We start from the raw sequence: 18,087 nt of genomic DNA, 5'->3' as shown, positions 1-18,087 counted from the left end.
GAACAGACACTTCACCAAAGAAGACATTCAGAGGGCTAACAGACACATGAGGAAATGCTTGTGATTACTAGCCATTATAGAAGTGCAAATCAAAACTGTAATGAGATACCATCTCACCCTGACATTACTGGTACAAATAAAAAAAAAACTGAAAATAAAAAAATGTTGGAGAGGCTGCGGGGAGATTGGAACTCTTACACATTGCTGGTGGGAATGCAAAATGGTATAACTATTTTGGAAAATTAATGGGGCTTCCTTAAAAAGCTAGAAATAGAAATACCATACAATCCAGCATTCCCACTCCTGGGAATATATCCTAGAGAAATAAGAGCTGTCACACGAATAGACATATGCACACCCATGTTCATTGCAGCATTAGTCACAATAGCAAAAAGATAAAAACAACCTAAGTCCCATCAACAGATGAATGGATAAACAATGGTACATAGACACAATGAAATACTATGCAACAATAAAAAACAGTGATGAATCTGCAAAGCATCTCACAACATGGATGAATCTGGAGGGCATTATACTGAGTGAAATAAGTCAGTCACAAAAGGACAAATACTGTATGAGACCACAACTATAAAAATTAATGAAAAGGTTTACACGCAAAAAGAAACAATCTTTGATGCTTAAGAGGGAGGGAAAAGGTGGCTAGGGAAAAACACTAACTAGACAATAGTAAGTGGTAACTTTTGTGAAGGGTAAGACAGTACACAATACTGGGGAAGCCAGCACAATTTGACAAAGTCAAGGTCATGGAAGCTTCATAGATACATCAAAACTCCCTGAAGGACTAGATTATTAGGCTGAGGACCGGGGATCATCATCTCAAGGAACATCTAACTCAATTGGCCTAACAGTTTATAAAGAAAATGTTCTACATCCTACTTTGGTGAGTAGCATCTGAGGTCTTAAAAGCTTGTGAGCAGCCATCTAAGATACTCCACTGGTCCCATCCTGTCTGGAGCAAGGAAGAATGAAGAAAACCAAAGATACAAGAGAAAGATTAGTCTAAAGGACTAATGAAACACAACTACCACAGCCTCCAACAGACCGAGACCAGCACAGCTAGATGATACCTGGCTTCCACCACTGACTGTTCCGACAGGGATCATAATAGAGGATCCCAGACAGAGCTGGAGAAAAATGTAGAACAAAATTCAAACTCACAAAAAAACCAGATTTACTGGTCTGATGGAGACTGGAGAAACCCCGAGAGTATGGCCCCCGATACCCTTTTATCTGAGTACTGACGTCACTCCTGACGTTTACCCATCAGCCAAAGATTAGACAGGTCCGTAAATCAAACAATAGTACATGTAGCTCAACCAGGTATAGGAGACTGAATGAGCACACCAGCCCAGGGGCAAGGATGAGAAAGCAGGAGGGGATAGGACAGATGGATGAATGGAAATGGGGAACTCTTGCTGAAAAAGGAGAATGTTGACACATCGTAAGGTTGGCAACCAACGTCACAAGCAGTATGTGTATCAGTTGTGTAATGAGAAACTAATTTGCTCTGTAAATCTTCACCTAAAGCACAATAAAAACAAAAAATGAAATAGTGTGTTGGTATGAAACAAAAAGGGATGTATCATGCAGTGTATCTAGTAACTAGTAAACTAGTAAGTAGTGTAGCATATTAAGGTTCATGACCAGGGTGTTGCCTTTATGGACTAACAGCTTAAACTCTTGATTCTGCAGTTGAGGACACTGAGCTATCTAGAAGTGAGACAGTGGTGAATAAGACAGAACCACACTGAGTATCTCAGTCCCTGACACATGGTAGAAACTCCGCAAATGTCTGTGAGATTGCAATGAGCCTACTATGTTTAGTCTTCTTTTAGTTGCAAAGATGAACAAGAACCAGTCTATTCTTTGGAGAATTTATATTCTGTGTAGGGGAGATGAAACACATTCAGTAATCATTTTAATAACTAGCAGAACCTGATCATTGTCATGAGATACAAGTAAAGTGCTATGGAGTTTTAAGGGAATGACAGCTCATATATGATGGCTGGGGTAGCGTTTGGGATTGTCTTTAAAAGTTAAGATTTCAGGAGGCAGAGGTGGATAAAGACAACATTAAAATATACATGCCCTAAATGTAAACTGGATACAATTAGAAAACCCAACTGTATGCTGTTTAGAAATACATCTAAAATGAAGGCTTCAGAAATCTTCAAAGTAAATGAAAGAAAACAGATGTATCATGTAAATACTAACCAAAAGAAAGACATAGCTGTGTTACTATATAAGAGTAAACTTCAAAACAAAATACCTGAGTCATCCTTGACTTTTCTTTCTCTCACTTTCAGTCTATCAGTAAGTCCTTCAGGTGCTACTATCAGAAGTTCCCAAATCTGAGATTCAAATCAAAACCAAAATGAGGTATCATCTCACCCCTACTAGAGTGGCTATTATTTAAAAAAAAAAAAACCCAGAAAATAACAGGTGTTGGTAAGGATGTGGGGAAACTGGAACCCTCATTCGTTGCTGGTGGAAAACAGTTTGGTAGTTCCTCAAAAAGTTGAACATGGAGCTACCATATTACTCAGCAATCCTAATTCTAGGTGTGTACCCATAAGATTCGAAAGCAGGAATGCAAACAAACCTGTACACCGCTGTTCGTTACAGCACTATTCACAATAGTCAAAAAGTAGAAACAACCTCAGTGTCCATCAACAGATGAACGGATGACCAAAATGTGGTGTATACATACTGTTATAAATTGAATTGTGTCCCCATAAACTGTGTGTCAGCTTGGTTAGGCCATTATTCCCAGTATTGTGTGGTTGGTCCATTATTTTGTGATCTGATGTGATGATTATCCTATGTGTTGTAAATCCTAACCTCTATGATGTTAATGAGGCAAGATTAGAGGCAATTATGTTAATGAGGCAGGACCAAGTGGACAGGATTAGGTTTATCTTGAGTCAGTCTCTTTTGAGACATAAAAGAAAGAATTCAGCAGAAAGGAGAGGGACCTCATTACCGCCAAACAAGAAGAGCCAGGAGAGGAGCATGTCCTTTGGACCCAGGGTCCCTGCACTGAGAAGCTCCTAGACCAGAGGAAGATTGATGACAAGGACCTTCCTCCAGAGCCAACAGAGAGAGAAAACCTTCCCCTGGAGCTGGTGCCCTGAATTCAGACTTCTAGCCTCCTAAACTGTGAGAGAATAAATTTCTGTTTGTTAAAGCCACCCACTTATGGTATTTCTGTTGTAACAGCATTAGATAACTAAGACACATGCAATGGAATATTTCTCTGCCATAAAGACAAATGAAGTCTTGATACATGCCACAACATGGAAGAACCTTGTAAACATTATGCTGAATGAAATAAGTCAGTCACAAAAGGACAAATATGGTATGAGCTCACTTACTTGGAATAGGGAAGTATATAGAAACCAAAGCTTATTAGTGTTTACCAGGGGTGGGAGAGAGGGAGAAAAGGGAAGTTACTGTTTAGGGACACTGAGTTTATGTTAATGGTGGTGGACTAAGTCGGAAAAGGATAGTGACAATGGTTGCACAGCATGAAGATTATAATCACTGTCACTGAATTAATACATGTAAAAATTGTTGACTTGGCAAATGTTTTGTTATTTATATTCTTACCACACACACACACACACACATATACACATGCACACATGCATGCACAAAACCCAAGGGGAAAAATAATAAAACTCCAGAACTTCCCAAATCTGACCACTTCTTGCACCTTCACTTTTAAGCCCTCCTTTCCGCCTTGTTCAAGGCATCATCGTTTCTTACCTGGGAAGCCACAATAGCCTCATAATAATTGTTCTTTGTCCTTTCACTCTTATCCCACTACAGACTCCTCTGCAGTGTGAATCAGATAGTCAGATCACATTGCTAGCCTGTTCAGAAAGGCTGGCTTCCCATTACAGTGAAGATAAAATCTAAATTCCTGACCATTGTGGACAACAGCTTCCTCTCTCGTCTCATTTTCTATCCCTTCGTCTTGCTCATGTTGTTCCTGAAATGCTGGTTATCTTTCTGTTTCTTGAACCTGCCAGGTGTGCTCTTGCCACAGGGTCTTTGAACATAAACTTTTTCTCTCTGCTTAGAACTCGTATCTTCCACATACTTGTATATTTATACAAATCACTCCATTACTTCAGTTCTTTGTGCGAGTGTCACCTCAGAGAAGCCTTGACTGCCTATCTAAAATGCTGTGTCACACTCTATCCGCTTATGTTTTTCTTTATATGGCACTGATTACTGCTTAACCCTACATATTAGTTTTTTTTTCTCCTTTAAATTGTCTTTTCTATTTGAATGTAAGTTCATGAGATAAAGATTTCTGTTTGGGACTTAAACTCCCTGTGACTAGAACAGTGATTGACGTATGGTTGTTGTTGTTAGTTGCTGTGGAGTCTAGTCCGACTCATGGTGAACCCGTGTGTGCAGAGTAGAACTGCTCCATTGGGTTTTCAAGGCTGTGACCTTCTGGAAGCAGATTGCTGGGCCTGTCTTCTGAGGTGCCTCTGAGTGAGTTCGAATCACCAAGCTTTCAGCTAGTGTTCAAAAATTTGTTGAATGGTGAAATGAATGGACAGATCTGTTATCATAATATCAACTATGTACTATACTCTGACTTAAAAAAATTAAAATCACATGCAGTAAAATTCACTCTCTTTGGTTATGGTTATATCCTGACTTTCAGTTCTAATTCTCCATTCCTAATATTTTTTCTGAGTGTTAGTTCTCCTTTTGTGGCTTTTTAAGCAAATGTAGCTTCCTTAAATTGTCATTCTGCTTCCTCAAACCTATTAAAATCAGATTGAACAATAATGACAATAAAAAACCCATCGTAAACAACTTACCAAATTGAAAACCAAATAACTGTTCTTGCAGCATTAGTTTTGGTTAGTTATGTTGGTGGATACCCATTTGCACCATCTAGAAACCCCTTGATTCTCTATATCTTTCCTCACCCCTGCTATCCTGTGCTACATACATATTCTTCATCTTCTCCCTAGTTTTACTTATTGTATTTATGAAAAGTTTCTTGAATGAATCTGTTCTGTCCTTTTCTCCTTTACTCCAGGTGTCGGCTGTCCTTGACCAGTACTAATACGATCTTTTAACCTGCCTCTTTATCTTTGCTTTCTTTTGCTTTCCATTTTATCTGCATTTTGCTACCAGGATTGTCCTTGTGTTTTTTTTTTCCCCCTCACGTAGAATCCAGATTATAAGGTATCAAGGGCTGATATGGCTCCTCTAACATCGTCAGGGACTCAGGTTCATTTCTTTCTGTTGCACTGTCCTTACCAAGTAGCTTCGTCTTAAGGTCAAAGATTGCTGCTGACACTCTAGCTGTCATGCTTGTTTTTGTTAGGAAGTAATGGAAGGAGCAAGAGTATCCTCTTGGCTAAATCAGCCCCCTTATAAAAGAGCCTTCTAGGAATCCCAGTTCAGTGACTTCTACTGATACCTCATTGGCCATCCCTAACTGTTGGATAAGATAAGAAAGTCTTCTAATGGGGGTACATGCTTTTAGTGAGTTCTGTTAGTAAGACAGAAGGGAGGATGGATATGGGAGGATATGGGATAAGAAACCGGTACTATCTGCCATGCCTCTGGTCCAGCTGTTAGGAAGCTTTCATGGTTCCAACATACTATTCACTCCTTTGCTTCCAGACTTTTAGTCATGCTTTTTTGTACTGCCTTAAATGCTCTTTCTCTCCTTCTCTACCTGGTTACCTCCTGCTTGTTCTATAAGATTAGATTAAATGTGAACTTTTATGTGTAATTAAATGTACTTGAATAAATAAGCAATTATAGAATACAATCATGAAAAAAAATTGTCTTGATCTGGAGACAAGCTGTAATATTTAATTCTCCTTCTTGTTTCCCTAACCAAAAAACTTTATTTTTTGATATATTCTCTAATATATGTGTATATATTTTAAATATATATTAAATATATAATATTTGAATATAATTTTTTAAAGGTTAATTGTGTCAGAGAAGAAACATCAAGATACTGTGGGAAAGAAAAGGATTTGATGAAAGCATATTTATTCAGGTAAACTAATACTTCCACAATACCTAAGTATATAAAATTTCACTAAGTGTATAAAATTCTAATAATGTTATATGTAGTGGAGGTCATATAATGCTTAGCAAAAAGTCAAGTAATACATGTTATATTTGCTGCCTAACCTTGTCTGTGCTTTAGCTTGTTTATAAAGTGAGGAGAATAAACCTGCCACACAGAGTTGTTTTAAATATTAAGTGAGAATCTTATGTGAACTCCTATTACAAATGCCTGTTAAGTAAGCATTTAGTAAATTAAGTGTTAGGAGTAGATGTATCAGGTTTATGTTTGGATGTGAAATAAATGTACTTTTTTTTTTGAGGGATCTACCAATGTCCAGGTTATAGATTCCTTTGTATTTGGATCTGCTAATATGTTGGAAGTTTCTCAAATCCTTTCCTACCCTTGAGATTTTGCTAAGGAAGTGGGGAAAGGTCCCGTTTCCTCAGGGACCTACTGTTGAGGAAACTTCATTTTCTTTCCTACTCCTTCACTTCTCAGCCAGTTTGGGAATCTGTGTGTGTATGTGACAGGGAGGTTGGTAGGAAGCCTTGTTTGGACTCATGTTTTCTTCCAGTTTTTTTACAAGGTCCAGGGCCTAACCTTTTCAGAGTCAACACATTTATTGAGTGTGTATTCTGTGAATATTTGTGTATTATGTGCCAGCACTCTGGTACATGGGATACATGGATAAGACTCTAACGTCAAATAACTTACATCCTACTGTGCTAGATAGACAAGTAAATTAAATTCTAAGAAGATACTTCTCTAATGCATTTTTAAATTTTTTATAGGGGCAACATATTACTCAGAGAATTTCCTACTGATAGTTTATTTGATGTGAATGCCATCGTTGCTCATGTTCTCTTGTAAGTACAGGAGGTACCTGCTCACTTATTTACTTGTTATTTATCTATTGATTTCACTTAAACATCTGCAATCCATTAGAGTATTTTAGGGTTTCAGCATTATATTTGTAGGCACCAATTTCACAAGAATTGTTGGCCTGTCTTCCCATATAAAACTAAAAACCGGTTGCCATTGATTTGATTCCGACTCATGGTGATCCAGTATGTGTCAGAATAGAACTGCACTCCATAGTGTTTTCAGTGGTTGATTTTTCAGAAGTAGATCACGAGGTCATTTTTCTGATTCGCCTCTGGGTGGATTGGAACTGCCAGCCTTTTGGTTCGCAGCCAAGTGAATCGACTGTTTCCGCCACCCATGGACTCCTCTTCCCACATAGAGAATCTAAAGTTTCTTTAATGGCAGAGGACACAGAAACATGTAAATGTATCCTGACCACAGGGTCATATAATTGCTTTTGATTCTATCTGTCGAGTAAGGTTTTCACCAGATAAGAAGCTCATCTTCACTATTGCCACTGGGTTTTTTTTAATTACCTAGCTTCCTTCTTACCCCAGCCTGATTTTTTCTGGAGTCTGTTCCAGAAACAGTTCACATAGTTTCAGGACATGCCTGAGTGTTTACTGAGAGAGAGTGTGAATCAAAGTTTAGTGTCCCTTGATGGCATCTTTAGGTCTAGGATTCAGGAATTTCCTGTAATCTACCCCTGTTGAGGTGTTACTCTCTTTGGTGGCAGAGACAGAAAGTGTATGACTTGTTAAGGAGACTAGTTCACATGGACCTTTCCAGTGGAATGTTGTTGCAGCTTTGTTGTCCACTAAGACCTTTGCTAATATTGACTGTGTTTTTTTTCTGCTTGGCTCCCCTCTTTTCTTTCTATCCCATCTACTTCTCACAAAAATTGGGTGAAAGTTAAATTATGTAAAACTCAAAAATTATAGGTGAAAACTTGTGGTTATTACTTTGCAAATGGATACTTTTAAATTTCCATTTCTAATAATATATTAAAGAAAGGTTTTTAGAAATCCCTGAAAACCATAATCCCCGAAGGTTGTAGATTAAGAAGCCAGCTGTAATGAGTGAAAGATGACCTTTTGAAGAAAGAATTTCAGAGTTATTGGGCTGCCTTGGAAGTCCTTTCCTGGGATGCAGTAGGGGTGGCTGTCTTGAGGGTAGGGGGTCATCTAACACTTAGTAAAAAGTCCAGTTAATAGATAATGATAGTTGTCCTCAGAAAGCTTACTGATTTCTGCTCTTTTTCCAGTCGATATCCAATGACTGTATTTGATCCAGAAATGATGTTGAAGAACCTTCTTCAAGCAGTAGTGAAATGATAAGATTGTCTTTCCCTATAGTATGAATCTAAGTTTGTTTTTTTATTAGGGCAGTCGTTAAACAGTCAATCAAAATTTATTGGCATTTCCTCCATTTACAAAAATTGATCAACACACATATTAAAATATGTTCGTTTCAACTAACATGTCAGTTTTTTTTGACACAAATTTACTACTTAGCCTGATACTCAAGGAGAAGAAATATTTGCAGATAATGTTTGGATTGTTTTTGTGTTTTTCGAATACTTGTACATGAACTGATATCTTGCATTTGAGAGTATTTGTATTGTCTTTTTTGGTTTGCTTGTTAAAAATAGGTAATTCATGCTCATTATTTTCTCAAAACATTTGAATTTTTCTTCATGTAGAATGTTTTGATTGAGACCAGTGACCCACAATTGTACTTGAGCTTTACTTCATTGTTAACAGGAAGATCAAGGTGATAGATAATTCCTTATTATCAGAATGTAGAAAAATGCAATTGGTGAAAAAAATTAAGTCAGTAAAATCTGAGATTAGAATAATAAGTATAAACTTAGACACCATTTACACAGTTAAAGAATTATATTTTTGGACCATTAAGGCCTACAATGTAGCTTTTTTTTGGCGGAGGAAATTTTTAATATTCCAAAAACATTATTGATTAAAAATGTACTGACTTGTTGGTCTATTAAAATTCTTTTAGATTCTCCAGGATATAGTAAATGAAATAAACCAAATGCTTAGGGTATAGCATAGTACCATGTATGTAAGACGTGGATGTTAAGTCCAAAACAGTAAAAGATCTGAGATGTTACCCTATTTGTGTTACCCTAAAAAATTTTATACATATATATATTTAACACCAGGCTTCTGACCTTTTAGCAATAACAGCAACCAGGGTAACCTGGTAGAGCTAGTTCCCCATGCCCAGTCTTCACAGGATAACAAGATGAGAGCCAGAAGGTTACACTTACACATACAGTGGAGTTTGTACCACAGGAGAAAACCTTTCAAATTATGACTTTCTGAGCTTATATAGGAGCTTGCACATCTACTTCTTCCCTCCACAGAGAGAGAATGCTTATCTCTACCCCTAAATATAAGTATTTTGCTCTGGAGAAAATAAGAAAGGTTTCAGTCCCCTTTGGGTAGGTGCTGGAGCAAAGGAGAAAAAGGAGACAAGCTTAGAATGTAAAGAGAAAATGACTTTAGGGGAAATAAATGAGACTTTGTTCATCTTTAGGTCCTGCTAATTTCTGTGTTCAGGAAGCTCAGACTGTGCAGGAACACTGAGAAATCCAGGGATGATTGCCTTCTAACAGAGGCATATATAAATATGTGTATATGGCATAACTATTTCTGGGTTTCATAAGAAACTGATGTATTGGTTGACAGGAATGGAATGGGGTGGCTTGGGGGAGGAGAAGTTGCAGGTAGATTCTTCACTCTTTAACTTTTTGGGTACCTTTTGAGTTTTGAAACATATAAAGTATTACCAATTCGCAAAATATATGAAATTTAGGTTGAAAACAAGAATTTGGATTTGAAGTCTAAAATTTCTAACTCCACTTTCTAAAATATTCATAATCCAAACTGATGAAATTGAGTGGTTTGCTAACTATGTGAGGAAAAATTTACCTCATAGCTTCTAGATGGGATTAAGAAGGGTAATATTTTAAAAGAGAGAAGTAAAGCAGCAATCTTTCTTTTTTAATTGAGAACATCATATATCTAACCAGTCTAAGGCCAAATTAGCTAGAGGTATAGGAGATTGAGGCACTATAATCTCAAAATGTAGATTGGAAGATTGTACAATACATCAAGAAACCAGGATTTACTGAAGATTTGAGTCCTCATTCCTTGCCATTGTGTGATCTGAGCAATTTATTTTTTCTGATTGCTAGTTTTCCTCATCTTTTAATTGTTATAATAATTACAGCCTCATGAGATTGTTATGAAGATCACATAAAGTAACTCGTGAAAATACATTGTGGATTTTACCTAATGCTCTACAAAAGTTAGTTGTTTTTTCCTATGTAAAGCAGGAAGCTTCATTTTGCAGTTAAGAAAAAAAGCACTCCAAATTCAGATAACTACTTGTGGTTCTGTTTCAAACGTAGTGCTAGAGAAGTGGGTTCGTTCAAGTTCGTGCTGCCACAGTTGGTTGGGGGTAGTTGCCTTGAGGCAGCAGTTGCAAAGAAAGATCATTGTTTTTTAAGTAGTCATTGTTAACTCTTAAAAATCATCAAGTGAAAAAGCAACAGGGAAGGATTTTCCAGTACTGTAAGAAACAATGAAATCTCATTAATTGTTAAGATATGGTACTTGATGTTCTTGTGATTTAATATTTTGTCAGAAAATGGATTCTTTTAAATTAACATAAAATATGAACTTCAGTATTATAGGGACTTTTTTAAGTATCATTGTTTCTGCTAATATATTATTCTTTAACCCATATTGTAGAGCCTGGGTATTGAGTCTTTAGGAGATGTTACTGTAGAGCTTTTGGGGAAAGCTACTTTTAGAGTTATTTTCCTCTAAATAAAAAAGGTCAAGTGGCCTACTATTATGAAAGTAGAGTCAAGTAGACTACCTTAGTTATTTTTCTTTTTGACACTTACTCAATTCTTGGCCATATACCTTGTCTACCTCATGATAATGATTGGAGAGTCTCAAGGAAAAGGAAGGCTCTTCTAGGGGCAGGAGGAGCTCCCAAGTCAGAGCTTCCCTGGGACATCTTACTCTATCATTAGAGACAGAAAATTCCAAGACAGATGTTCTTTAACCCATTTCTATCATTATTTCTCCCCTTTGGGACTGGATTGAAGGAGCACAGGCTTGTGGAATAGGTCCTGGAGATCCCTAGATGTCCTGATACTCTGGAAATTAATATATTTTAAAAATATATGAAAGCTAGGAAGCCGTTGGGGAAAATCACAGAGATCATTAGATTATGAATGTCATTAGCTTTAGTTATTGTTGCTTCATGGATAATGACTGCTTAACGATCTTTGGGACATTAGGCAATGTAACCTCTCTAAGCCCATGACCTTATTTGTAAAATGGGGTTAATGATAGTACCTGTCTCAGATGGTTGCCATAAAAATGAAACGACAGTGTTATTGGGAGGGTTTTTAGTTATAAGACCCAGCATCTGAGTCTTCCTGGCTTAAACAGAAAAGGATCTGGAGGCTATCTCAGGCTCAGTAGAAGCGCTGGATAACTGCACTGAAAGGTTATGTAGCCCTGAATTATAGTTAAAATCATAACACAGAACTAGTCTCGGGAGTACTGCTGCATTACTGCTGAGCACTGGATGCCACGGTTTGCATTGCCCCCACTGGGGGCTGTCATTCATACTGTTGTCACTGCTGCCTTTGAAGCTGACTATTATTGCTGCCCCTGCTTCTCAAAATAACTCTCTACCATCCGTGATTCTTTGCATTATGAACTCCTGGCTCATATTCGCAGGCAGGTGATTTTGGGCCTTGCAACAGGGAGCCTGGAAAAGCAAATTGATGATATTATCAGCTTCTGTAATGGGACTTGGGCTTTGCCCACTTTGGGGCAGTGTCTGACCTCCTCTAACTTCACAAGGGGGAAGGAGAACCAAGATCAACAGCCCAAGGCTGATTCGTATGAGGTGAAAGTCAGACATGCCTCCTTTGTTAGCCATCTTTACCAACCTTGACACCAACCATCCATCCCACAGCACTCTTTACTTCTCTGCTGGGTTTGATAATTCATTGCAGTGGCCACATAGAACTCACAGACCATACTTACGATTAGGGGGTTTATGAGGGAAGTAACAGTTACAGTTCAGGCTTAGGAACACTCAGGATACAGTTCTTCCGTCAGGACAGCTTCTTCCCAGCTGTGCTTATAGGCACACCTCTCCCTGACCCTAGGCCTCTGCCCAGAGGTACTCAGCTTTCTCTCTGTGGGCTGGGAAGCCCACCATGCTGTCTCCTGCTGTTGGGTCTCTGCTGCTGAGCCTCTCGTGCCATGGCTTCTCATCGTCTTCAGGGTTACAGCTTGTTCGTCCTGTGTCCTGGTTCCAGGAGCTTCTCAGCGCAGGGATTCCGGGTCCAAAGGACACGCAGACTCCTGGCTGTTCTTCCGTGGTGGTGGTGGGGGCTTCTCTTTACTGCCTCTGGGGTGGCTCGTTTCAAACCCAGTGGGATGGCAAAATTGACCAATCCCCTTGGTGGGTCACAGTTACCCTATCACACAATCCCACCAAAACACCTGGGTAGGAGTTACAAGACCATGGCTAGAAAGGCCACATAAAATGCAATCCATTACACCGCACCCACCACCAAGATTTAGAAAACTGGGAATTCCTAAAGCAAAACAGGAATTCAGAGCTGGGTAGCCCCAAAACTGGCAAAACTTATAAAGTGCTTAATACTATGGCTGACATGTGGAAAGTACCCGATAAATGTTGGCTTTAATCTATTTTTGCCAGTCTTTATTGAGAAAAAAGGTAAGGGAGATTTCCACTCCCAGATTTGATGTTTTTAGCAGCTAGTTTAAAGCTGCTAGAACAAATAAAGGTAAACGGGTGAATGTAATTTCTAAGCCTACAATTTACATGGTAGTCCAACTGACCTCACTAGATAGTACTTTCCCAATTGTTCTGAAACAAGTCAAGGGTAAATCTGGACCTATTAGCCAAAATTTATAAGGAGCCACTGGCCCAGATTGCCACTGCAACTCCCTTGCCATCCTTTAGTATCTCCCTTTTCATCTGGTTTCCCATTTATCTGTTCAATAATAATATAGTATAGAAAGTCAAGGCCTTAGTGCCAGAAGACCTGGATTTGAATCTCTACCCTTTCAGTCACTAGCAGTGTGACCGAGGCAGGTTACATAATTTCTTAGACTGCTCTCTCTCTCTGTGTATTTATGTGTAGAATCAAGGCCCACCTTCCAAGAATATTTTTGCGGATTTAAGTGAAAACACCTAGCACATAGTAAGTACTGCTCAATAAATATTTATTTTAAAACAAAACCCTTGGGAATTATAGAAGATCAAATTTTACATTTTTTAAAAAATTCAAGAAATCTGTAATGCATAAATATTTAAGCCAGTGTCATTTATTAGGGCAGCACTTTCAGGGCACCCATGAGGTCAAAATGTTTTTATAATAATACCAGGATGTCATTTGTCTTTTCACTTTGACTCTCAGGAGTGCAGTTTGCAGAGGCTACATGGCATGTGATGTCAAAATAGATTGAATGTGGAAGCAGATATGAGAATCATCTGCCTTTTGTTTAGTCCAGTATTAAAGAGATTTGCAAAAATGTAAAACAATCAGCTTCTGTAACTTTTCACACTAAATTTTTTTAAATTCTTTTTTTTAATAAAAACTGTTACTTATGTTAACATGTTATTTTTATTTTAACATGAATTAATACAGTTCTAAAATTTCTATTTTAATTTTAATTCTTGCAACTATTGTTAGATAAAACCTATACAAAGTTTGAGGGTATGAAGGGTTCCTGAGACAAAGAAACTTGAGAGCTGCTGTATTAGGGGAAAGTGCCACGTTTTATGTACAAGGAAACTATGATTGGCTAATTTATTAGAGATATTTAAGTGGACCTTATTTAAATATGTGGGCTTGGGGCAACTTTCAAAAATCCAAGTTTAGCATAGCAGAAATATTATATTTTGTATATATTCTATGTTGATATATATTTCTATAGACCTACTTAGATAGGACCAGTGGGAAGGCTTCTCTGAGACAATAACATTTAAGCTGAGAAGTGTGAGTATGAGAAGGAGCACAGGGAATAGTTCCCAACAAGAGAACTATGTGTACAATTTCCTGAGGTATGGAAGAGCTCTGCCTGTTCAGTTCTTCCTTTTAGAAAGCCATTGTGCCCAGAATGTGGTAGAAGAACATGAGGTTGGAGAGGCAGGCAAATTCTAGGTCATACAAGGCCTTGGAGCTATGGAAATAAGTTGTCTGCAGTTTAGATGTGTGAAGGGTTCACATGTGTTAAAGGCTGAGAGATCTGTAAGGTTTTATTTGGCCAGACTAGTTAATGAATACTGTTTAACTCCATTGAGATAGTTGTGATGGAGAATGAGCAGGGACAGTTATGAGAAAGAAACTTACTCAACAAATATGTTTTATTTTATTTTTTAAGTTTTATTGTGCTTTAGGTAAAAGTTTATAGCACAAATTAGTTTCTCATTCAAAAATTTATACACAAATTGTTTTGTGACATTGGTTTCAATCCCCACAATGTGTCAGCACTCTCCCTCTTTCCACCCCGGATTCCCTGTGTCCATTCATCCAGTTTTCCTGTCCCTTCCTGCCTTCTTGTCTTGCCTTTGGGCAGGAGTTGCCTATACTTGATTGGGAGCCCTGGTAATGTAGTGGTTAAGTGTTCGCCTGCTAACCAGAAGGTCGGCAGTTTGAATCCACTAGCTGCTCCTTGAAAACCCTATGGGGTAGTTCTACTCTGTGCTACAGGGTCACTATGAGTCGGAATCAACTCAACAGCAGTGGATACTTGATTGAGCTAAGAAGCACATTGCTCATAGGTGTTACCATTGTTTTATAGGCCTGTCTAATCTTTGGCTGAAAAGTGGGCATTGGGAGTGGTTTCAGTTCTGAGTTAGCAGAGTGTCCAGGTGCCATAGTTTTGGGGGTTCCTCCAGTCTCTGTCAGACCAGTAAGTCTGGTCTTTTTTTGTGAAATTGAATTTTGTTCTACATTTTCCTCCCACTGTGTCCAGGACTCTATTGTGATCCGTGTCAGAGCAGTCAGTGGTAGCCAGGCCCCACCTAGTTCTTCTGAGCTCAGGCCGATGGAGGCTGTGGTTCATGTGGTCCTTTAGCCATTTGGACTAATGTTTTCCTTGTGTCTATGGTTGTCTTCAGGCTTCTTTGCTCCAGATGGATGGGACCAATAGATGTATCTTAAATGGTCACTTGCAAGCTTTTAAGATCCCAGATGCTACTCACCAAAGTAGGATGTAGAACATTCTCTTTATGAACTCCGTTATGCCAGTTGACCTAGATGTTTCTCTCAAGGCCATGGGTCCCAGTAACTCAAGGTGTTTAGATGTGTCTAGGAAGCTTCTATGACTTTGCCTTGGTCAAGTTGTGCCGACTTTCGCTATATTGTGTGTTGTCTTTCCCTTCACCGAAGTTAACACTTACCTCCTATCTAGTTAGTATAGTTGGTGATTCTCCTCCCCAGCCCTCCCCTCCCTAGTAACTATCAAAGATTTTTTTCTATGTCTAAGCTTTTTCTTGAATTTTTATAATAGTGGTCTCATACAATATTTATCCTTTTGTAATTGATTTATTTCACTCAGCATAATGCCCTCCAGATTCATCCATGTTGTGAGATGTTTCACGGATTCATCATTGTTCTTTATTGTTGCATAGTATTCCATTGTCTGTATGTACCATAATTTGTTCATCCATTCATCTGTTGATGGGCGCTTAGGTTGTTTCTATCTTTTTGCTATTATGAATAATGCTACACTGAACATGGTATGCATATGTCTATTTGTGTGACAGCTCTTATTTCTCTAGGATATATTCCTAGGAGTAGGATTGCTGTATCATATGGTATTTTTATTTCTAGCTTTCCATAGTGGTTGTACCATATTACGTTCTCACCAGCAGTGCAAAAGAGTTCCAATCTCCCTGCAACCTCTCCAACATTTGTTATTTTCTGTTTTTTAGATTAGTGCCAGTATTGTTGGGGTAAGTTGGTATCTCATTGTAGTTTTGATTTGCATTTCTCTAATGGCTAATAATCGTGGGCATTTCCTTACATGTCTGTTAGCCACCTGAATGTTGTCTTTGGTGAAGTGTCTGTTCATATCCTTTGCCCACTTTTTAATTTGTCTTTTTTGTTGTTGAGATGTTGAAGCAGTTTGTAGATTTTAGAGATTAGACCCTTGTCAGATAAGTTGTAGCCAAAATTTTTTTCCCAATCCGTAGGTTCTCTTTTACTCTTTTGGTGAAGTCTTTTGATGAGCATAAGTGTTTAATTTTTAGGAGCTCCCAGTTATCAAGTTTATCTTCTGGTGTTCGTGCATTGTTAGTTATGGTTTATATTTATACCCTGTATTAGGGCCCCTAGTGTTGTCTTTATTTTTTTCTTCCGTGATCTTTATTGTTTTAGGTTTTATATTTAGGTCTTTGATCCATTTTGAATTAGTTTTTGTGTATGGTGTGAGGTATGCATCTTGTTTCATTTCTTTACAGATAGACATCCAGTTATGCCAGCACCATTTGTTAAAGAGACTGCCTTTTCCCCATTTAGTGAAGTCTGGTCCTTTGTCAGATTCAACAAATATGTTTTAAATAACTAAGCACATGTGTTAGCCACCAGGGCTCTCTAGAGAAACAGAACCACACAGAGATTGATTGCTTTTAAGCAATTGGCTGACACACTTGTGGAGGCTGGCAAGTCCAAAATCTGTAGGTCAGGTGGCTGATTGGGAAACTCCATCAGGTTATCTGTTACAGTCTTGAGGGAGAATTCCTTCTCCTCTCAGAAACCTCAGTTTTTGTTCTTAAGGTCTTCAACTGACTGGATGAGGCCCACCCACATTATGGAGAGTAATCTCCTTTAATTAGCATTAACTGATTGTAAATGTTAATCACATCAATAAAATTCTCTCACATCATCATCTGAACTAGTACTATTTTAACCAAACAGCTGGACACTATAGCCTCATAAGGTTGACACATAAAATTAACCATCACAATACGTATCAGATTCTTCTACTAATTACATCTTTATTTATTTCAGTGCTCTTCTTTTTAATGAAGTAAAATATATTACTACTCTGGAAGACCTTCAGAACATAGAAAATGCTCTGAAAGGAAAAGCAAATATTGCATTTGCATATGTAAGAGCCATTGGAACATCAGGTACTTAAGAACTTTAACTTTAGTCTTTCCTTTGCTTTGTACTTAGGTATGTTAAAGTACTTAAAATAGGGCATTTTGGCCAAAATATGAATACAGTAAAACCTGCAAAAGCTGGAACTGTCAGGGAAGGAAAAGTAAAATATATTCTACTAATAGAGAGCAATAGAAAAATGTTTAAGACTGCACCCTGTTAAAGGTGACAACCTTGAGAGACCCGGAAAGACAAGGCAGTCCTGTTGAGTTCCTGGTCTCACAGATTTCACTGTACTTTAAAATAAATTTTAAGCAGTTTTACTATTATGTTATCTTTCTTTAAGCAGGCAGCGTAGTGTAGTGGTTGAACTAGAACTCTGAAGCGAGAATGCCTAGGTTTGACTCCCTGCTCCACCAGTTGCTGATACTGTTGTGATGCTGGGCAAGTTACTTAATCTTGCTGTGCCTCAGTTTCCTAATTAATAAGATGAGAAAAATAATTGTGCCTATCTCTTAGTGTTTATAATTAAATGCCTTTGAAGAGTTAAAATGGATTTGGCATATAGTTGGTGCTTTGTAAGTGTTACCTATTACTGTTTTTATTTTTTACAGTTCCTCATGGTACCTGATGTGATGTATTGTTCTCTAGTATTCAGTTAATATTATTAACTGTCTGGCTTTCTTTTTTATTTTGATATTTGCTGTTTACCAGATTTTTTTCTGATTTTTATTTTTCTGAATTCTTCCATTTTTTTGTCTGTATTTTCCATGAATTTGTCTATTTTTTCCTCATTTTTGCCTGCTTTTTGCTTCAACTCTTGGGTAATTCTGAGTATTAGCGATTTGAATTCCCTATCAGGTAGTTCTAGTGCCTTTTCTTCCACTGGAAAGTCATCTGGTATTTTATTTTGGATGCCTACTGGAACCATCCTGTC

The 18,087-nt window shown here is 37.9% G+C and overlaps 1 protein-coding gene across 6 annotated transcripts in view; it reads left to right on the top strand.

The window, feature by feature from the left end:
• Positions 1-18,087, top strand: part of TXNDC16 (thioredoxin domain containing 16) — a 119,740-nt gene that overhangs the window by 17,868 nt on the left and 83,785 nt on the right. For all 6 annotated transcript variants that reach the window (XM_023726186.1, XM_023726187.1, XM_023726188.1 and 3 more), the window contains 3 exons: positions 5,997-6,070; positions 6,877-6,951; positions 17,058-17,179. In XM_023726186.1, the coding sequence (XP_023581954.1) occupies positions 5,997-6,070; positions 6,877-6,951; positions 17,058-17,179 (271 nt within the window). The remainder of the gene's footprint in view (positions 1-5,996; positions 6,071-6,876; positions 6,952-17,057; positions 17,180-18,087) is intronic.

The sequence above is a fragment of the Trichechus manatus genome, unplaced genomic scaffold (genome assembly GCF_000243295.1).
Source record: "Trichechus manatus latirostris isolate Lorelei unplaced genomic scaffold, TriManLat1.0 scaffold00010, whole genome shotgun sequence".
NCBI classification, from domain to species: domain Eukaryota; kingdom Metazoa; phylum Chordata; class Mammalia; order Sirenia; family Trichechidae; genus Trichechus; species Trichechus manatus.
The sequence above is the reverse complement of the archived record's forward strand: the minus strand, read 5'-3'. Positions and strand labels throughout refer to the sequence as shown.